Source organism: Vulpes vulpes, chromosome 3 (assembly GCF_048418805.1).
Source record: "Vulpes vulpes isolate BD-2025 chromosome 3, VulVul3, whole genome shotgun sequence".
NCBI classification, from domain to species: Eukaryota; Metazoa; Chordata; class Mammalia; order Carnivora; family Canidae; genus Vulpes; species Vulpes vulpes.
In genome coordinates this window covers 21,977,109-22,000,863 of record NC_132782.1, presented here as the reverse complement: position 1 = coordinate 22,000,863, position 23,755 = coordinate 21,977,109, and the positions used below count along the sequence as shown (strand labels likewise).

General features: G+C 36.0%; 1 protein-coding gene across 1 annotated transcript in view; it reads right to left on the bottom strand.

The window, feature by feature from the left end:
* AGPS (alkylglycerone phosphate synthase) overlaps positions 1 to 23,755 on the bottom strand; it is a 131,529-nt gene that overhangs the window by 100,139 nt on the left and 7,635 nt on the right. The window contains exon 2 of the mRNA XM_072752024.1: positions 2,569 to 2,658. Within this exon, the coding sequence (XP_072608125.1) occupies positions 2,569 to 2,658 (90 nt within the window). The remainder of the gene's footprint in view (positions 1 to 2,568; positions 2,659 to 23,755) is intronic.

Below are 23,755 nucleotides of genomic sequence, written 5' to 3'. Positions count from 1 at the left end.
GTGCTCTATACAAGGAAAAAGGAATAATTTAAACAAATGAATATACAAGGTTCTAATGTTTTTTTAATAAGTATATCTGGCACACGTGTCAGACTTCTACAACCTGATCCTCTCTGTGAAAACGGACAAATCTAGTGCCAGAACACCTAAAATAAAAACCAGACTCTGAACCCACGGCACCACTAAAATGTAATTATTTGTGAAATTTTCTGTAACTGATCATTTTGCACATATACACTTCTAACACAAACCACTAAACAGCCTATAGTACCTACAGAAATCAGTAGGTGTCTAATGCTTTCAATAGCACTGTGCACAAATGACCATTTTTCCCCTCCAACAGAATAAAGATGCAATGCTTTCAAGGTCCAAAGAGGGAAAGAAATGAAGACAGTGTCTAAGAGGAGAGGAAACTGATTTTCTAAGTTCAGAAGATTTACTTCTCCTCCCCTCAGGAGATTTTGCAAAGCCAGTTTCTACAAAGACAAGTTTCTACTATATTAGACATTATTCCATTTAAAACACAAAACAGCCCTTTCACGAAGATAGCGCCGAAGGCGAAGAAGGAAGCCCCTGCCCCTCCCAAAGCCGAAGCCAAAGCAAAGGCTTTGAAAGCTAAGAAAGTGGGTGCTGAAAGGCGTGCACAGTCACAAAAAAAAGAAGATCCGCACCTCACCTACATTCCGAAGACCCAAGACCCTGCGTCTCCGAAGGCAGCCCAAATATCCTCGAAAGAGCGCCCCCAGAAGAAACAAGCTTGATCACTATGCCATCATCAAGTTCCCCTTAACTACTGAGTCAGCCATGAAGAAAATAGAAGACAACAACACACTTGTGTTCATTGTGGATGTCAAGGCCAATAAGCACCAGATCAAACAGGCTGTGAAGAAGCTCTATGACATTGATGTGGCCAAGGTCAACACCTTGATCAGGCCTGATGGAGAGAAGAAAGCATATGTTCGACTGGCTCCTGACTATGATGCTTTGGATGTTGCCAACAAAATTGGGATCATCTAAACTGAGTCCAGCCGGCTATAAATCTAAATCTAAATTTTTTCACCATAAAAAAAAAATAAAACACAAAACATTCAACATTTAGAACACTGGTAAACTTAATTTTAACCAGAAATTCTTTCTACCTGAATTACACAATTTCTCAGGTAAGCCTCCACCAACATCGTGCTCAGTCACACTTAATGATAGGAATGAGAATATTTGTTTTTCTAATACTACTAAAGAGGAAATGTACATTTCACACCTTTATTATAATTGGTTCCTAATTACTACTCCTGAAGTTTTATTTCAGGTATAAAGTATATTTAAGCCAGAAAACTGGAATGATTATGTTGCAAAGAAAGACTTTCCCCAAAGGAATAAAACTTTTCTTCCTGATATTGCAATATATTGACATGCCATATAAGTTTTAAAAATATTAACCTAAGCCTAACAGATACTAAGTCAAAGCAAAATACTGGAACAGATTCAAACTATATCTGATCTAATTTTTCACCTACTCTCAATTTTTAATTTATAGAGCCAGCATTCAAATCTTAACGTGTTTGCAAATACTGTCCTTTCAAAAGTTATTACTAAAATTCAAAAAACAAACCATCCAAAACACCACCTTTGGCAGAATCAGTTCTTAAAATCAACTAAGAACTTACTTTACAATTCTATCTGCATCTGGAACAGTACAATACAAATATTCTTTAAAATTCTTATCCACACATTACCAAAAATATTTCAGAAATGTGAAGGTTATCACACAAATAATTGCTTTTTATTTTTTTTATAATTGCTTTCTTAATTACTTCTTCCCTAATATATCTCAGAAAACTAATTTTAAAAATACTATTTATATTCACAAAGACCTAAAATTGTCCACCTTCCAAAATAACCCACGCCCAGTAGTAAATTCCCATTCCTAAACATGGAGTTACATTTTTTTTTTTTAAAGATTTTATTTATTTATTCATGAGAGACACAGAGAGAGGGGCAGAGACACAGGCAGAGGGAGAAGCAGGTTCCATGCAGGGAGCCCGACGTGGGACTTGATCGCGGGACTCCAGGATCACGCCCTGCCCCGAAGGCAGGCGCTAAACCGCTGAGCCACCCAGGGATCCCCCATGGAGTTACTTTAAACAAGTCAATGACATGGAGATTGGGTGGTATGATGACTAAAGAGGCCTTTTTGGATCCTGACTCAAACAAATTACCTATAAAATAACATTTTTTAGATAACCGGTGAAATGTGGACTCGATAATCAGATATAAAATTTCTCTTATTTTGGGGAGTGTGATAATGGTATTATTATGATTAGCTAATATTAGGTCCTTATATTTTTAAAGGAGACATATGTAAATATTTAGAAGTGATGTGACAATGCCAGAATTTAAAATATTACAGACAAAGGAAGGAGCAATTATGTCAAAACATTGATAATTTTAAATTTAGGGAGGAAATTTTTATGTATGTCTACTATTTAACATGATAATGTTTGTTATTTATGTTTAAAATTTTATATAGAAAAAAGAAAAAAGGAACAAAATAATAAACCAAATAGTTACCTTTTCCCAGTCAACTCAACTTGGCCTTTCTTATTGAAGAAGAACTTGGAATCATTATATCCCCATCCATTCCATTTCATAACTTCTTGCCTAATAATAATAAAAAAAAAATATGTTAGACCTAGGCTAAACATCTCAAAATTGAACAGCATATCATTGACATTAACTTTCACTATTATTTAAAAGACCTATCCTACTAATAATACATTAGTTTAAATAGAATATTTTTCAAAATGTCTTTATTTTTAAATACAGAATCACTCTGATGAGCAGCACCTGCTTCATGAAGGGCAACAACTATTAAATTTAATGCATTCAAAGGAAAACGAAGGAACAAAAGAGAAAAATATAGAGTATAAATATGCATCAATTTGTACGTTATTAGTTTACATTATAGGATGGACTAAAAAACTCTGCAATTAAAATAAAACTTGAATAACAAGCAAATTTTTGCAGGACGCCTGGGTAGCTCAGTGGTTAAGGGTCTGCCTTCAGCTTACGGAGGGAACCCCAGAGCCCCGGGATGGAGTCCCACGTCAGGCTCCCTGCAGGTGGCCTGCTTCTCCCTGTGCCTGTGTCTCTGCCTCTCTCTATCTCATGAATAAATAAATAAATCTTTTTTAAAAAACCCAAATTGTGTATATATTAGAAAAATGACCAATTTACAGAGTAAGTTCATTAGTAATGATACTCCTAGTAGTAGATATTTAATTAAAAAGATTTAAAAATCTGAGAGCCAGGTTTATAAACCTTCTAAACCCACCAACTTCCATGGAACTACCAATTTCTACCTTGACCTACATATTAAGTTAACGACTACACCAGTTTTTAATATCCTAAAACTATATTTTCATTTCCAAAATGCTAGTATTTCATTGTCTTAATAATCGTTTTCGTCAGAATCGATGACTCCTTAAATTTTGAACATTACATAAGAAAAGATAGGTCTAGGCCTGTGCAGAACACAACAAGCGATCACGCTGAAGCAGTCTGTCAGCATTTAGTACATGGTTCAGCATAGTGCCCTAGTATATTGGGGCAACAAATTTTATTGGAAATTCAATTATGCAGCCTATCATGAAAATACTTGAAAAAAAACTCTTCTCTATATAGAAAGTTATTTGCTGCATTAGAATTTCAAAATAGATCACAAGAAAAAATATGTAAATATGTGTGGAGATAGATAGATGTTAACCAGACTTATTGTGGTGATCTTTTCACAATATATACAGATTTTGAATCATTATGTTATACATCTGAAATTAATTACATGTCAATTATATCTCAATTTTTTTAATGTCAAAATAAAGATATATTCTTTAGAAAGCATTCTAATTCTCCGTAATTCCCAAGGAAGAACACAACAACTGACAAGCAAATTTTTTATTACAATCATAATACTTCATCCAATTCAAAGACTTTTCACAAGTACAACGCTAACAACATAACACAACTGAACCAAGTACAGGTCATTAATTGGTCTCCATACATACATAAAAGTAAGGGAAAAAAAACTGGGCATGCTCTTTAAAACTAGTTTGTTATCATAAAAACTTGAGTCCCTATACAAAGTATTCAAAAATATCTCGAGTCAATCCAGAGACTGGATTTGTAGGTGAGCCTGCTGTGAATTATCACCCAATGTTTACTTCTGATTTCACATTCCTACCTCATTGAAGAGGGAGGTTCTGGAAGAGAGCTTTTGGAAAATCTGACTTCCCATTTTCTTTAGATTACATTTCCTAAAATTGATTAAGTTATCATCCACTTCACTTTTTTTTCACAATTAAATTCTCTTCCTTTTAAGAAGTAGAATTTACTTAATATTTTGTATTTCCATAATAGTTTACATGAGGATGATATGCACATTCTAATTAACATTTTTACTTTATGTTTTATGTGCATAAATTTTTATTTGTGAAATGCATTTTATTGGTGAATTTAAACATTTGTCATGAAGTCTGTACAAAACAATAGTTTGGTGTTAATATAAATGCAAAAATATCAATATAGTCATTCTGCTTTGGTATTACAATCACTAGGCACTGGGAAATTATTCCAGTACAGATGTTGAATTTGGCATGTTTACATAGCTTAACAACAAGAATCATTTTCTTTAAAATTATGCTCAGAATTTTAAAAAATTATTTCCATATGGCCTCAAAGTAAAAAGTGAAACCTGATTACATGTGTTCACTCTTAGCACTGCACAAGAAAAATGAATCAAGGGAAGCAGAAAATATCTGCTGCTGTGCACTCAAAAATGAAGAAATTTACAGTCTGAAGAATCACTGGCCTTAACTTTTCAGTTGGGTAATAACCTAAAGAATTCTCAAGTTTTCAACTATAGGCTAAAGGTTGTTTTTTTTTTTTTCACTCTTATCATCTCAATTAGAAAATTCTGCCTATGATACTTATACCATTACCATTTATATACCATTATCATACTTATACCAAATTTTGGAGCCTTCCCAGAAGTTGAAATGTAGGCATTTGGAATCCATTTGTGCTCCCCCCCCCACCCCAATAGTGTTATGTTGCTTAAAATAGTGTATATTTAAAATCTAGGTTACTCCAAAACTAGCCTTCTGGTATCTTCAAGTACCTCACATATTAAATAAAAAGTAGGCAAATTTCCAAGGTTTTTGGTTTTAAACTTCTGTACACAGGTATCCCCTCAAATTACTAATATACTTTATGACAGTTAAATACAACTATGTGATTACATTAAACTTTAAAAATAATTTCTTATGCAGAAGAATATAATAAGTTACTTGAAGGGCATTATAGCATTAACATTTTAAAAGTTAAGAATAAAACTTTATAGTCATTAGAATTTTAAAGCTAAAAAAGATCCTTAGAAATCACTCAGTTCAACTGCTCATTTTTCAGATGAAGAAACTTACGCCCAGAGAAGCAATCATGATTACACAGCTAAGCTAGTTGTGAGCACCTGAAAGTGAACCCTCAGTTTTGTGAGAGGTAATATCTGAAACCCACTAAGTCATGCCCTCAAGTAACCAAAATGATTTAATGGATACTTTTTGCATGACATCAATATTTTTCAAAGCACTATTACATGTTATTATTATAGTCATTCTTCTGCACTTGACATTTAAAAATCAAGGACTATGGCTGTGTCAGTAAGCCCCATGTCCTTACTTCCTTTATCTATAGTATAATGAATTCTGGCATTCAGAATAATGATCCCAAAGCATGGAAAGCAATGAAATGAAGAAGATTCTTTGATCAAAGAATCATCAACATTCCATAAGATTCAAATAAAAGGATTCATTTTTCTACTAATCCCAGAGATAATTAACCACACTGATCCCTCAGACTTTCCAATTCTCAGAGCTAACGACACCAGATTTAATATCTTCAAAATACGAGACCTTTCTTCTGCCAAGAAAAAAGAAAAGTTGGATTGATTTTACTACATGAAAAATGAAAAAAATAAATGTTTTACACATTTACTCATCTAACCATATTACCAAATGGTGAAGAAAGCCCTTTGTATTATCAGCTGGCGTAACAAAAGCCAACGGAGACATAAGATAGCATCATGTACACACCAGGTGGCAGCATTCTCCCATGATATACACACTCCATAGCCTGCATTTCCCCGTGCTGTTTGCACAATTTTAAACTGAAATATTTAGACTTAACATTATTATTATGGAAACCAGAGGTATTTTCTTAAAATAGGAGATATTCACTTTTAAGTCTCTGCATATACATAGACCTCTCCTCCTCTAATAATAAATTGCAAGCATCCTGATATAAATGCATGGTTTCTACCATTACTATTTTTATTTTCTAGAAAATATGGAAAAGAAAAATATGCTTTATCATGATTTTATTTTGATTTAGCAGTAAAAAATTTGGCTAAGTGATAACTAAAAAAAGAGAAATTTCTCCAATATAATTCCAATAACCAAAATTATAATAAAAATACTTCACTACTTAGTTCAGATAAAAATCAAATTTTTATCTCTCTGGAAAAAGATAATATGATCTTAGAGCTTTTAGAAAAATAAAAACTGAAGTACAAAACTTAAGCCTCGATGCTGGATTTTTTCTTTTTTTTTAGAGACATATTTCTTTGAGAGAGAGAGAGTGTGCGCGTATGCATGGAGGTGCAGGGGCAGAGGGAGAAGGACTGAAAGAATATCCAGCAGACCCCTGCCTCGCAGAGAGTCCACTGCAGGGCTTGATCTTAGGACCCTGAGATCATGACCTGAGCCAAAACCAAGCTCAATGCTGGATTTCTAACTAACCATGCTCAGTATCACATAAATTCAAACTAATCCCATATGTAGTACAATATGTATTAGTAAAAAAATCCTTATTACCAGGTGTGTGCTTAATTACCTTAAGACCCAGAAAACCTAAAGGAAATCTTGAAAGCGAAGTAAAAAAGTGTTGAGAAAGATACCAACAAAAAAAAAAAAAAAGAAAGAAGAAAGATACCAACATTTGAGCAATAAAACAAATATATCCCTGAAAAGATCTGCTATAAAAAAATTCCTATAAATGAAATAATAATCCTACTAACTTCTTCGATCAAAAAAAAATTAAAGTTACCATTAGATATATAAAGGGCTAATGAGGGGAGAAAACTATAAACTGTCTAATTATAAACTTAATTCAAAATATATACATTTTAAAATAAATTTAAATATCATATCTAGTCTACAAGTCCTACAAAATTATTTCTAAAAACTTAATAGCAAAACTATAGAGTACTCTAAATTTCATGTTTTACTCCCTCCACTGTCCACTTGTAGTCTAATCAATATGGCAGTTTAGGCAGCAAATTCCAGACTTTGTCTACCATCAGCTGGAAAATGTCAATTCACTTTAATTGCTCCTTCCCTGCTCGCTAGTAATTGAAATAGGAATATCACAAACTTATCATAGTGACCAATCTGTAAGTGACCAAAGATGTTTTTCATACAGTCTTACATTTCTGCAAACAACAACGAAAAAATAGAAATGTCTCCAAAAGTCTGTATGCCATTTTACAACAGAAACCAAGCTTCTGAGTTCCCTTTCTCAGCTGTCTTCCAGGGTACAACCCAATAATCTTGATAAGACCCTGAAAAGTCAAGACTAAAATCCATGCCTGCTTGATATACATAGTATTCATGCTTATAACAAGTGGAGCTTTCCTATTTAATATAATAGTAAGCAGGCATGCCTGGGTGGCTCAGCGGATGAGCGGCTGCCTTTGGCTCAGTGCGCAATCCCAGAGTCTGGGATGGAGTCCCACATCAGGTTCCCTACAGGGAAGTCTGCTTCTCCCTCTGCCTATGTCTCTGCCTCTGTGTATCTCTCATGAATAAATAAATTTAAAAAGCTTAAAAAATAACAATAATAAGCAGCCCCTTCTACTTTAAATGACAAATAGCTCGAATTGTTATCTCTGTTTCTGGCAAACCCACAGAAAAAAATGAACCCCACAAAGTCTGGAGGGAGAAAAGATAAAATCGTGGCCCAATCACAGGCACCATCGAGGTTCCCAAATATCTCGGGAGTATAAAAATCATTTTGGGTACTAATTTTAAAAGCAGAGTTCAGGATGTCACTCTAGACCTAGCCAATGATTAGAATCTCTGAAGGTGGAGTCTCAGAATATAAACATTCTAAACAAAACCACCAGGAAATTCTGATGCCAGCCATCCACAGACCATAAATGTGTAAGCACTGCCTTAAGGCATGAGGAAAAGTGCGCAGAAGCCTCATCTGCTGAATAGTCAAAAAGGAATACAAAGCCTTAATGTAAACGGTTTATCAAGTTACTCTCACCCAAACTCTATCAAAATCAGAAGGGACTGGAACTAGTAGGGGAGAAGGAGACAACTTTAAATTCACTGCACTATAGGAGAGGATGGAGGTGAGTAGAATTCTGCAACAAACAAGGCAGCACAAGGGCAAAGTGAGGGAACTCACCATGTAGAAGACGGGAAAGGCAGAGACAGGAAATGAAGATTTGGTTACATGCGGAAGAGGTAGATAAGTCTATATCCAAATTTTGCAAAGGATTATCCTGTAAGGGGGGATGAAGGCTATATAGAGATACTACTTTCTGAGGCAAATTTCAGGAAAGTCAACCTGATACAGAAATTTTCCTAGTTTATACATGTTAAAAGGCTTACAGTGCATAAAAATTAATACAATGGTTTATCAAATAACTTGTCTTTAACACAATCTATTCAAATTCAAATATACGGGTGCACAGGGGTGGCTCAGTGGTTGAGCATCTTCCTTTGGCTCAGGTTGTGATCCCAGGATCCTGGGATCAAATCCCATATCACACTCCCCACAGGAGCCTACTTCTCCCTCTGCCTATATGTCTCTGCCTCTCTGTGTGTGTGTCTCATGAATAAAATAAATAAAATCTTTAACAAACAAAAAAACAAAAAATAAATCCAATAATATGTGTTCACCAAGGCCACACACCAGGTAGAGGCAGCACGGGGCCATGACTCCTAAGAGCCTCTGAGAACACTTGCAAATGACAAGAAGCACAATGGTGACCACCGTGTGCATCGTACTGACAATGAGCACACCGTGCAGTACAAGAAATTGCCAATCCTCTTTACTCTTTGAGTTCTTCCTTTTCTCCCTAACGCATAAGGTGGTATTTATTAGAAATTTGTTCTCGATATGAAAATGGCATGGTTGCCATTGCTTTTATTTTCACCTTCAGACATTATTTCAGCACTGGATTCTTCTTACTCCTTCTATACAGTATACTGCAATAGTAGTAATATTGCATAATACTGTAAAGCTAAGAGTTTTATAGTCATTACCTGGTTTCTTTTTCACATTAACATATGCAAGATTAATAATATAGGTGTTCTTATTCCTACTTAAAACTTAAGAAAGGGGCCGCCTGGGTGACTCAGTTGGTTAAGCTTTTGCTTTCCGCTCAGGTCATGATCCTGGGCTTCTGGGATCCAGCCCTTCATCAGGCCCCCTATTCAGCAGGGAGTCCACTTCTTCCTCTCCCGCTGCCTTTACTCCCCAGTCGTGCTCTCTCTCTTGCTTGTGCATACTCTCTCTCAAGGAAATAAATAAAATATTTTAAAAAATAAAACATAAGAAAGGGTTAGAAAGAGCCAGTAGCTTGCCCAGGGTAACACAAATAGTATACGACACGCCAAGGATTTAAATCTTGGTCTTCTGGCTCCAACCCTTCTTAACTACCAAGTTGATTTCAGAGCACTCACTGACTGCCACAAGTGGAGCACAAAGTATTACAAGAGCTCAGAGAACACAGTATTTATCTCTAGCTGAGAGGAAGTCACTTTCAGTTGCTTTGGAAGATGACAGAAATTAAATAATCAAGCAGAAGCAGAAAAACACAAGGACTTTTCCCATGCTAATAAATGGCCCAAACTGGCTGAAGCATAGAGAATATGCAAGATGGTCATGGAGATCAGCATAGAACTTTGAATGCCAAATTATAGAGATTAAGCTTTATTACTTCAATAATCAATAGGGAGGAAATTTGGGATCAAACCAGTATTTTCTATGTTTCATGCTGCCACCAAAGTAAAAATCTAACAGTATCTACTTTAAAATTTTGCTGCTTTCCAATGTGTATGAAATTCCAATTCTTTAACATAGCATACAATGTCCTTTGCAATCTGGTTCCAGACTACATTCTTCTAGCCACACTGAAAACTATCACATTTCCTCATACACACCATGACCTCTATGTTTGCCTGCCTTTGTACTTACATATATATGTGAATATCCCTCATCTGAAATGTCCTTCTCTCTCTAGAAAACTCCTATTTATCCATCAAGAACCAATCCGAAAGTTACTTTTCCTATAAAGCCTTTCCTATCTTCCTCAGGAAGAATTAATGGCTCCCTCTGTACTACATTGATTATAGCACTTACTATGTCATATCGTCTACATATCTGTCTATATAGCTCTACTAAACTGTCAAGCAATTTTCTAATGTTAGAATGTAGCACAATATAGCAGATAGCAAGTACTCATACTTTTCTCTGAACAAAGATTGGTCTGGTAATGGAATGGAGAATCATTTGAAGGGGGAAAAAATAAAGGAAGACCACAATAGATGTGAGACAATTAAGATTTCATCTAGATTGGTGTCAATGGGAGAAGAATAAAAATGTTTTGACAATCTCAATAGAGAAAATCTATCTGAGCTGTCAACAGCCAGGATAAGGGAGAGGGAATGGAGTTCAGCAAGGCCTTATGACAGACACTTTGGCCTTGTGTCTAAATAACGGTAGATATAAACAGAAAAAGTGGAGTAGTAGGATTATACATGCATACTAGGCTGAAGAATTCACCAAGACAGTCAGATAGAAATGAGCAATAATTTAAAATGTGAAAATAAAAGTTGACAGAAACGTCAAAGTTCCTCCTAACAGTGCTAATACTATCTGAGTAGATAAGATTATTAAGGAAGAAAATGTAAAAAAGGGGGGGAGGGGGAGGGAGACTAAAAATTAATCTCAAGGATTTGTAAATTTAGGAACAAAAGGAAAAAAAGTCAGCAAAATTATGGCCAGAAGGGTAGGAAGAAAACCAAGATAGTGTAATACCATGGGAGCTAAGAAAAGCCTATTAGGTACCAAGTACTGGGAATTGGTCAAGAAAAAAACTAAGGATTTTATAATTAGGTTATCACTGGCTTTAAGAGCTGCTTCAAAAGAGTGATATAGGCTGAATAGATCTCAATAAATTATCTGAGTGTACTTTTAAGAAACAGGAAAGGTCAACAAAGAAAAACAAACTGATGAGGTTCTGGGACAATGGCTAAGTAGGAGGATCCTGAGCTCACCTTATCCCAAAGACACACTGAGATAACATCAACCCTAGGGCATCTTAACTAAAGATCACCTGGCAGAATAGACTTTTCCACATCAAAAAGGATAGGAGAGAGAGAAAAAAAAAAAGATAGGAGAGGCATAACCGAACTCTGCTCCCCCATCTTTTCCGCTCACCCCTCCCTCCTATCCCCACCAACCCCTCCTCTTAGGAGACTAACCACAAATAGGAGGGACACCACAAGCACAGAGAAGTGAAAGAATCAGACCCCATCCTAAGCGCTCCGGGTTCAGAAGGGTTCAGAAGCGCTCCGGGTTCAGAAGCCCTTGGAAGACAAATCTCCGTAACATTTGGCTTTGAAAACCAGTGGGGCTTAACTTAGGGAGTTTTTGCAAATCAGCAGGGCTTAACTCTAGGTCCTTTAAAGATCAGCCAGTTTAGCTATGGGAGACACCCAAAGGAAGATTAAAAAATAGTCCCCACCCTGAAAGGGCCAGCATAACAAATAATCCAGCAAGATACAGCATAGAAGCAGCAGTTTGAAAAGCACCTGGATTTTTTTTTTTAATTTTTATTTATTTATGATAGTCACACAGAGAGAGAGAGGCAGAGACATAGGCAGAGGGAGAAGCAGGCTCCATGCACTGGGAGCCCGACGTGGGATTCGATCCCGGGTCTCCAGGATCGCGCCCTGGGCCAAAGGCAGGCGCTAAACCGCTGCGCCACCCCAGGGATCCCAAAGCACCTGGATATATTGAAGAGGGTTTATTCATTAATCTCAGAAGTGCACTAAAAGGACAGGAATTCTTAGGAACCTTCTCCAGAACAAAAATGCTGGTGGGCACCAATTCTCTCCCCCTACCCAAGCCTAGATAGCCAGACACTTACAGAAACCAGCAAGAACACTCTCTATCTTGTTAGCACCAGGCACCCTGTAAATGTTCTCCTTTGGATTCACCCCACCCAACCCAACCCATTCAGCAGGTGTCTCTCCAAAGCAGCTCCTGCCCCAACACTCCTTGCAAGCAACTCCAACAGAGATCAGTGCCATTTCAAAGTGACTTGCCCTGGGGAGAGGGAAATATAATCTATACACCAGTGAGCAGCCTGCAGTCCCAGCAGCAAACCTTATAGCTGGCAGTGCAGAATATGCCCTTCTGATTAGTCCTGGACTGGGAGAAGGCATCTATCTGGTCTAACTGCCCACAATGTCCACAAATGAAAGCCTCTCAGGGACAGTGTGGGGACAGCAACCTGCAGGTCAGTATGAATACAGCCCCCAGGCTGAGGGCAGGCACCAGGTGGGACTGCTGACACTACCCAACCACAAGCTTGCAGTGGCCCTAGACTTGTCCCTTAACACCATTAGGACCAAACCCTGCCCATTGCATCCACAAAAGGCAAATGGCCCACTGCAACCAAGTGGACTGAAGGCAAACGAGGCTCAGCCACAAAACAGAGCACACACTACTCACACAGGAGACACCCCTGAAGCGCCTGATTCTGATGAACAAGGGACTTTGAACTGCAGGGTACCACAGGATCTCTTCTTTATAAGGCCATTACTTTCTGAATTAGGAGATATAGCTGACTCTCTTAATACATAGAAACACAGAGAATTAAACAAAACGAGGAGACAGAAAAATATGTCCCAAATGAAAGAAGAAGACAAAGCCACAACAAAAGAGCGAAATGAAATACAGATAAGTTAGGGGTGCCTGGGTGGCTCAGTCGGTTAAGCATCTGACTCTTAATCTGAGCTCAAGTCTTGATGTCAGGGTCCTGAATTCAAGCCCCACACAGGCTCCACGAAAGAAAAGAAAGAAAAGAAAAAAGAAAAGAAAAGAGAAGAGAAGAGAAGAGAAGAGAAGAGAAGAGAAGAGAAGAGAAGAGAAAGGAAGGAAGGAAGGAAGGAAGGAAGGAAGGAAGGAAGGAAGAAAGAAAGAAAGAAAGAAAGAAAGAAAGAAAGAAAGAAAGAAAGAAAGAAATGGAGATAAGTTATATGTCCGATAAGGAATTCAAAGTAAGTTATAAAGATACTGAACTTGAGAAGAGAGTCAGTGAGACTTTCAACAACGATACAGAAATATATATTTAAATGTCAGAAATGAAAAAAAAATTAAAAAAATAAAAGTCAGAGATGAACTGAATAACAAAAATACACAAAGGAGGGATCCCTGGGTGGCGCAGTGGTTTGGCGCCTGCCTTTGGCCCAGGGCGCGATCCTGGAGACCCGGGATCGAATCCCACATCGGGCTCCCGGTGCATGGAGGGGAAGAAAACAGACATCCAGATCCAGGAAGCACAGAGGGTTCCTAACAGGATGAACCCAAGACACATAATTAATGGCAAAAAGTAATGATAAAGAGGAAATCTTAAAAGCCGCAGGAGAAAAGAAAACAGTTACATATAAGGGAAATCCTACAAGGCTATGAGCTGATTTTTCAGCAGAAACTTAATAGGCCAGAAAGGAGGGGAATGACATATTCAAAGTACTGAAAGAAAAAAAACGTACAACCGAGAACACTCTATCCAATGAGACTACCATTTAGAATAGAAGGAAAGATAAAGAGTTTTTCAAACAAAAGTTAAAGGAGTTCATCACCACTAAACCAGCCTTATAAGAAATGTTAAAGGGAATTCTTTGAGTGGAAAGAAAACCTATAATGAGTAAGAAAATTTTGAAAGGAAAAAAATTTCACAGGCAAATGTGAACAAGTAAAGTTGATTAACCACTTATAAAACTAATATGGAAGTTAAAGCACAGAAGCAGTAAAGTCAATTACATCTACACAATTCAGTCAAGGGTTCTGCAAAATAAAAATATGCAGAGTATGGCATCATATACCTAAAATGTGGGAGGGAGTAAAAACTTAGTGCTTTTAAGAATGGGTTCAAGCTAAAACAACCATCAACTTAATACAGACTGCTATACACATAAGATGTTTTACATGTGAACCTAAATGATAACTAAAAATAAAAACCTAGAATACACATAAAATAAAGAGAACTCTTTTTTTTTTTTTTTAAGAGAGTGAGAATGAGAGAGGGGCAACAGGAGAGGGTAAGAGACAGAGAGAGAGAGAACTCCTAGCAGCCTCCATGCTCAGCAGTGCGGAGCTCCACATGGGGTTCAATCCTACAACCCTGAGATCATGACCTGAGTCAAAATGAAGAGTCAGACACTTACCTGACTATGCCATCCAGGTGCCCCAAGAAAGGAATTCAAACATAACACTAAAGAAAGCCAACAAACCACAAGGGAAGAAAATAAAAGAAAGGAACAGAGAAGAACTACAAAAATACAATAAAACAAGTAACAACAGAAAACAGTTACATATAAGGGAAATCCTACAAGGCTATGAGCTGATTTTTCAGCAGAAACTTAGTAGGCCAGAAAGAAGGGGAATGATGTATTCAAAGTATTGAAAGGAAAAAATCTATAACCAAGAACACTCTATCCAATGAGATTACCATTCAGAATAGAAGAAAAGATAGAGTTTCTCAAACAACAATTAAAGGAGTTCATTACCACTAAACCAGCCCTATAGCTGGTTCTTTGAAAAGATAAACAAATTTCATAGATCTTTAGCTAGATTTCACTAAAAAAAAATAGTACAAATATGGGCATCCCAGGTGGCTCAGCGGTTTAGCGCTGCCTGTAGCCCAGGGTGTGATCCTGGAGACCCGGGATCGAGGCCCACATTGGGCTCCCTGCATGGAGCCTGCTTCTCCTTCTGCCTGTGTCTCTGCTTCTCTCTCTCCTCTCTGTGTATTCTCATGAATAAATAAACAAAATCTAAAAAAAAAAAAAATAGTACAAATAAAATCAGAATTTAAGAATAACAACCAACACCAGAGAAATACAAAGGATTATAAGAGAATATTGTAAAAAATTATATGCCAATAAATTGTATAACCTAGAAGATAAAAATAAATTCCTAGAAACATAATCTTCCACAATTGAATTAGAAATGGAATATCTGAACAGAATAATTACTAGTAATGAAATTGAACACATAATCAAAAAAATTCCAACAAACAAAAGTCCAAAACCAGATGATTTCACAGGTGAATTCTACCAAAAATTTATTTTTTTAAAAGACTTAATTTATTTATTTGACAGAGAGAAAAAGAGCACAAGCAGAGGGGGTGTTGGGCTGAGGAAGAAGAAGTTACGTGTGGCTCAGCAGGGAGTCTGCTTAAGATTCTCTCTCTCCTCCTCTCCCTTTGCCCCTCCCCTTCTCATGCACACTGTCTCTCTAAAATAAATAAATAAATCTTAAAAAAAAAAAAAAGAACAAAAGAAAAAGGAACCTTCCAAAATCAGTTTACAAGGCCAGAATTACCCTAAAACCAGAGAAAAACACTACAAAAAAAGAAAATAGATAATAAACACAGATGCAAAAACACTCCTCAAAATGTTAGGAAATAAAATCCGACAATACATGTAAAAAATCATTCACCATGATCAACTGAGATTTATTCCAGGGATGCAAAGATGATCCAAAATTTTCAAATCAATTAACAAGATATATCACATTAATAAGAAAAAGGATAAAAATCATGTGATCATCTCAATAGATGCAGAAAAAGTAACTGACAAATATAACATCCAGTCATGATAAAACTCTCAATAAAGAAGGTTTAGAAGGAACATACCTCAACATTATAAAGGCCATAGATGAAAAACCCACAACTAACATCATCCTCAGTGGTGAAAAACTGAGGGCTTTTCCTTTAAGATCAGGAACGAAGAAGGACATCCACTCTTACCACTTTTATTCAACATAGTACTGGAAGTCCCAGTCACAGCAATCAGACCACAAAAAGAAATAAAAAGCATCTACATTGGTAAGAAAGAAGTAAAACTTACACCGTTTGCAGATGACATTCTATTATATATAGAAAACCTTCAAGATTCCATAAAAAAACTACTAGTTTTTAAATTCAGAACTAATAAATTCAGTTCAGTCGCAGAATACAAAATTAATACACAGAAATCTGTTGCATTTTTTAAAGATTTTATTTATTTATTTGAGAGAGAGACCACAAGCAGAGGGAGTGGCAGAGGGAGAGGGAGAAGCAGTCTCCCTGCAACTCAGAGCTCGATCCCAGGATCCTGGAATCATGACCTGAGCCGAAGGCAGAAGCTTAACCAACTGAGCCACCCAGGCAACCCTGTTGATTTCTATAAACTAGTAATGAAGGAGCAGAAAGAGAAATTAGAAAAATAATCTATTTACAATTACACCAAAAAGAATAAAATACCTAGGAATAAACTTAACCAAATAGGTGAAAGACCTGTATTCCTAAAACCATAAAGCACTAATGAAAAAAAAAAAAAAAAACTGAAGATGACACAAATGGAAAAATATTCCACACTTACAGGTTGGAAGACCCAATTTTTCCCCAATGTTTTTTAAATGTCCATATTACCCAGAGCAATGTACAGATTCAATGCAATCCCTATTAAAATACCAACATTTCTCAAAGAACTAGAAATAAATAATACTAAAATTTGTGTAGAATCACAAAACACTCCAAAGAGCCAAAGCAATCCTGAGAAAAAAGAACAAAGCTGGAGGTATAACATCCCAAATTGCAAGATATACTACAAAGCTGTACTAATCAAAACACAGTATAATGATCTAATTCAATACATTACATTGGTACAAAAACAGACACATAGATCAAAAGAATAAATAGCCCAGAAATAAACCCATGCGTATATGGTTAATTAACCTATGGCAAAGGAGGCAAGAATATACAATGGGGGAAATTATAGTCTCTTCAACAAATGGTACAGAGTACAATGAACAGCTGCATACAGAAGAATGAATGTGGACCACCTTCTTAAACCACACACAAAAAAATAAATACAAAATGGATTAAAGACCTAAATCTAAATGTCTGACCTCAAACCAGAAAACTCCGAAAACACACACACACACACACACACACACACACAGGGAGTAATTTCTTTGACATTGGCTGTAAAATCATTTTTCTAGGTATGTTTCTTGAGGCAAAGGAAACAAAAGCAAAATTAAATTATATTGGTACTATACCAAAGTAAAAAGCTTTTGCACAGCACATGAAGCTATCAAGAAAAAAAGGCAACCCAGTGAATAGAAATGCAAATGATATATCCAATAAGGGATTAATATCCAAAATATATAAAGAACTTACACAACTCAACACCAACGTCCCCCCAAATAATCCAACTAAAAAATGGCCAATGGACCTGAATAGACCTTTTTCCAAGAAGACATATGGATGGCAAACAGACACATGAGAAGATGCTCATCATCACTAATCATCAGGGAAATGCAAATCAAAACCACAATGAAATACCACCTTACACTTGTCAGAATGACTAAAATCAAAACATAAGGAATAAGTGTTGGTAAGGCTGTGGAGGAAAGGAAACCTTCATGTACCGTTGGTGGGAATGCAAATTGGTGCAGCACACACTCTGAAAAAACAATACAGAGGTTCTTCAAAAGATTAAAAATAGAATTTCCATATGATCTAGTAATTCTACTACTGGGTATTAACCCAAAGAAAAGAAAAACACTAATTCTAAAAGATACATGCATCTTTGTTTACTGAAGCATTACTTACAATAGCCAAGATATGAAGTAACCCAAGTGTCCATTCATAGATGAATGGATAAAGAAGATGTGCTATATTATTATAACGGACTATTACTCAGCCATAAAAAAGAATGAGACCTTGCCATTTGCTACAACATAAATGGACCTAAAGGTATAATGCTAAGTGAAATAAATCAGTCAGAGAAAGACAAATACCATATGATTTTGCTCATATGTGGAATTTAAGAAACAAAAGAAGAGACAAAATAGACTCTTAAATACAAAGAGTGGTTGCCAAACGGAGGTGGGCAGAGGGATGAATGAAATAAAAGGGATTAAGAGTATATTTATCTTAATGAACACTGAGTAATGTATTGAATTGGATCATTACATTGTATACCTGAAACTGTATTTTAATTATATTTTAATTTTTAAAAAATCATCATCAAGTAGGAAAAGAAAAAAGAAAAAAAAGATAGATGACCAAATAGGAAAACAATAGGATAACTCATGGAGCAATATTGTGGGGAAGTAATCCTTAAAAAAGATGAGATGATCTGGCTGTGACACATTTCAAAGTATAATAACCAGAGTTAGTTCAGTTCATTTAGCTGCCTGGGCAGCTATTTTTCTACTAAGATCACCACCACTCCTTTCCAGACAATAGCTAGTTAGAACAATGTAGACATGTGACCCAGCTATTGGGAAAAAGAGGATTCAATTATCTGCTGCTACTTGCTAAATGAATATTGTGGAGGAGAGGGGTTACCATATTTTACTATTTGAACAGAAGAGCCAAAAGGCTGATCTGCTTAGAGAAACATGCAGCAAATACAAGCAAGAAGTGATGCTAGCAAGAAACCTGATGGCTTTCTGGTTTTTAGTTCTAATTCCATCCTGAGACTAACCTCCACTCCTGCCCTTGGGTTCTTTGGTCCCTCTATATTCTTAAAATAAATTTCCCTTTTCTTTCTTCACTTAGCTCAAATTAATACTTGTAAATGAAAGTCCTAATTAACACACATACAAACAAATAAGAATTCATTCTTTAAAAAGGTTACCACTTGTATAAAATCTGAAGACAGACATAACAAACTAGAATGTACTTTCTGAAAATGATGGCAGATGGCAGGTAAGAACTTGGAAATAAAGCAAAAATCAGACTAGTGATCTAATAATCATGTTGTAAAGCTACAAATATTTTTGCAAAGACAAAGCAGACAAAATACTATCTGGAAATCAAGATCAATATAAAAGCACAAAAGTAGAACCTTTTACTTCAAAAATAATAAATTTTTAAAATTTTATTTCAAAAAGAGATTATCACTATGTCAAAACACCCAGACATTCCCAGATAAAAATGTGCAATAATTGAAAATGTGAAAATGGAGATTGAACAGTTAGACAATAACTTAAAAGTTCCCCCAAAGGGAAAGTGGGGTGGGGAGATGGGGGTAACTAGGCGATAGGCATTAAGGAGGGTGTGTGACGTGATGAGCACTGGGTGTTATACTGTATATTGGCAAACTGAATTTAAATTAAAAAAAAGTTCCCCCAATAGCAGTGAAAGCTAATATAGGAGATTTTACTTCAAAATGAAGCAACTAATTTTCTTTAGAATTCATCAAAAATAAGGTATACTACTACTAAATGGAGAAAAGGATGAATTAATGGATATGTGATAAACAAGCATAGTAAAATATTAATGATGGAATCTAGGTGGTTGGTATAAAACAATTCATTATAAAATTTAATTTTTCAATATGTTTTAATTTTTTTCAAAATATGTGTTGGGAGAAAAAGAAAACTGCTGACCTTACAATGCTTAAGGTGCATCACGTGATATAGGACGATTTGACCAAACAGTATGAGCCATCTGAATAAGCATGAAGAGTACAATATTTACTGATAACAGTAAGTGGTTTAAACTGGAACATCTAAGCCAGTTGCCTCAGCTCACTCCTCATCACTTCCAAGGTCAAGGCAAAATTAAGCAATATTTCTTAGGCTCTCTGTGGTCATGTTTTGGTTTCCCCTTAGCAACTCAGGCCAAAACATTTCATTTTCTTTTATGTGAATTTCTGGAAAGCTGCTTTCTTAAGTTATAAGATATAAATCTGTTCAAACATGACAAGAGTCTTTCTCATAGGATTCCAATAATTTCCTATTTTTTTTTCTCGGCCAAAATTAAATCCAAACAAGCAGCGGTGCTTTATTTCTGCCTCTGCCCACTGAAATGAATGAACAATGTATTCCAATCCTCCTTAACCCATTAAAGCCCTTTTTAAAAATTTGCCTTAAGGAAATTTTTAGGGACTTAATTGTAAAAAAAAAAAAAAAAAAAAAAAAGTCTGTCACAGCATCTTTATAAATAGGGAAAGATTGGAAACAATTAAAAAAGATACTGTACTGGTTGAACTTGTAGTACCTACATATAATGCAGTACTCGAGTCACTGAAGGTAAAGTTGCCCATTAATATTTCTTGACATAGAAAGTTATACACAGGGTCACCTGGGTGGCTCAATCAGTTAAGCGTCTGCCTTCAGCTCAGGTCCTGATCCCAGAGTCCTGGGATTGAGCCCCACGCTCAGCAGGAAGCCTGCTTCTCCCTCTTCCTTTGCCTGCCACTCCCCCGCTTATGTACTTGCTCTGTCAAATAAATAAAATAAAATCTTTAAAAAAAAAAAAAAAGAAAGAAAATTATACACAAGATACTGAGTGAAAAAGAAAAAGGTGGTTTCAAGACATAATCACAGCATGACTTTACACACATATGCCACAACTAAAAGATGCCAAAATGCTATAGTAGTTATCTCTTTATTATTTTCAATGTTAGTCCCTTATTTTGATTATTATTTTCTGTTGTTTTCTTAAGTAAAATGTATAACATTTCAGCATCAATTATGTACCCTCTGATTTTAATTGTGAATTAACTGCCAGATATTGCTCTCACAATAAGACTTCTAAAAGTTATCCGGGTAGCTGAAAGCCCCCAGCATTACTACAACCAACTGTCATACCAGTTTTGTAAACTTTATTTATTATATTGTCCACATTCTCTTACTCTAATTCTTCTGATTCTGTTCTCATCCAAATACTCTCATCAATGTTTTTACCCTCAGATTTAAGAATTTTCATAGCACCTTAATATAAAATAGTAGTACTCCCCCACCTTTCTAATCTATGTTTCTTTGAAATGAAGATGCCCTTCCATTGCTATACCAGTCATCATTCTTCCCCCCTTCTTGCCTCTATCATAGCACTTAGCACCCTGCAGTAAGAGAAAACAAATGAGACTTCCTTAGTAGACCTACACATCCCATAAGGCAGAAACATGTGCTACTCCTCCCCAGTGCTTAGCACATCGAAAATACTGAAGAAATTGCCAACAAACTTGGGTAAATGAAGTTTCAAACAGGTAAAAAGATGTCAGGAGGGTATCTAACTGATTTAAATGAATCAAAGGCTCCAGGCCTACTTATTACATGGCATGACATTTAATGATTTTAGAGTTACTATTCATAATATGAGAAATCATGAGGAAGAGGTAACAGATAATAGCCCAGTATCACCTCCCCTCAATTCTCAAAAACAGAAAGATCCTCAAAATACACAGACCCTGAAGCCTGGTGTCAAACAAGCAGATCTTCCAGAGAGTAGCACAAGGAAAGTTGTAGATGCTAGAAAATGTAGCATAAATAAAAGACCTTGACTAAAACAAGAGACATTAAATCAGAAGCTAAGGTTTCAAAGGTACGCACTTAAAACAGTGTAGGGGTGAAAGGATTATGAATTGACTCCAGTTACATTTGTTATTCTCCTAAAACAACACATGTGTGCCTCCCCTTAGGGTATCTGCACATACTATTCCTGTGCCTGGAACGCTCATTCAACTAGATATCCATACAGCTTAACACTCTCATCTCCTTCAAATATTTGCTTAAATGTTACATTCCCCAATGAAATCCTATTTAAAATGTGAACCCTACCTCCTTACTCTGTTCTTTTCCTTTTTTCCATAGCACTTATCACCTTCTAACACACTTAGTAATTGATTTATTTACTATGTTATTATCTATTTCACCCATCAGAATGTAGTAAGTCCCATGAGAAAAGAGATCTTTGTCCATTTTGTTCACTGATGCAGCCTAAGCACCTTGAACACAAATGACCAATAAAAACTTGTTTAATGCACAAAGTGGATACGAGAAAGATTGTAAGAAAAAAAAATGAGACTAGTGGTAGCACAGTATCAAGGAAAAAGTTCTAGACTTGAGATAGAAGATCTGGATTCAAATCTAAGCCCTACCACTTACTATAGCAAGTGACTTTTCTGGCAAACATCTACAAACTTTGGTTACTAATCTGTATTATGGGAGGTTGTGAAGATCAGATGAGATTAAGGTGTTTAACAGAATTAATTATTTGAATAAATTAATTCAAAAGAGAGTTCAATCTTAAAAGAAAAAAATGAAAAGAAAACCCAGAAAAGTAACTTCATATAGAAATAAGAAAGGACAGATAATGAGTTAGATTTCAATCTACAGCTGTGCAGTCCAATACGGTATAACTAGCCACATATGCCTATTTAAATAGAAATTAATTAAAATTAAATAAAACTAAAAATTCGGGGGATCCCTGGGTGGTTCAACGGTTTAGCGCCTGCCTTCAGCCCAGGGCATGATCCTGGGGTCCCGGAATCAGGTCCCGCATCGGGCTCCCTTCACGGAGTCTGCTTCTCCCTCTGCCTGTGTCTCTGCCTGTGTGTGTGTGTGTGTGTGTCTCATGAATAAATAAATAAAACCTTAAAAAAAACCAAAAACTAAAAATTCAGCTCCTTAGTCAAGATGGCCACCTGTGGGTAGTGGCTACCATATTGGACAGCAGATTATAGAACATTTCCAGCATCACAGAAAGCTCTAGTACAGTGTTGATTTATGAACTTTGAGTTGACAGAACCAAATTCAAGTGAGTATTATTTTAATATCCCTAATGCTGGATTCCTGGAAAGTTCAGGATGAAGAAATGCAAAATCCAACCATATAAACAATCTGAGTGGGAATTGCAAACTGTGAATATAACAAATGAAGTAATTCACATTATTTGATTATAAGGTCCTAGAATACATGAACACACCCCAGTTGATGATAGGAGGTCACTGATAAGGCAACTATAAATAGAGTTTGGAGAGGCCCAGTGAAGTTGCCGACAAGAATTTGGTCAGCATCCTAGCTCAAATCCCTGGTTGGTAACTTCAGATATGCCTGCAAGGGCAAATATTACATGCAATACAAAAATTGTCTTAGATATAAGATACCTATAGCTTCAAATCTCATCTAAGATGCAAAACTCCCTTGTCAAAAGTAACTGCAGCTCCCTAGGATGGTAACAGCCTTCCTTAATGAGTAAGCATATTTCAACTATAAAAAGATTTAGAATTAAATATACAAATGCTTGAGAAGGGAATCAAAGTCAGATGTTAATGTTTTTGTATAAGAGAGCTATGCAGAAACTGATCTTTTATATACTTACAAAATTTAAGAGGATCTGGCTTGTACGAATGACTGGCTTATAACAAATTCAAAATGTGTAACTAACTGAGCTATAGATTTAGAATTGTAATTCTAAGCTGAAATCTTGTAAGTTTATAAATAACATTTGAACATTGAAAAGACTTTAAGGTCACAGTGCTTAAAAAGTCAGCTTAAGGAATGCCTGGGTGGCTCAGTCAGTTACACATCTGCCTTCAGCTCAGGTCCTGATCCG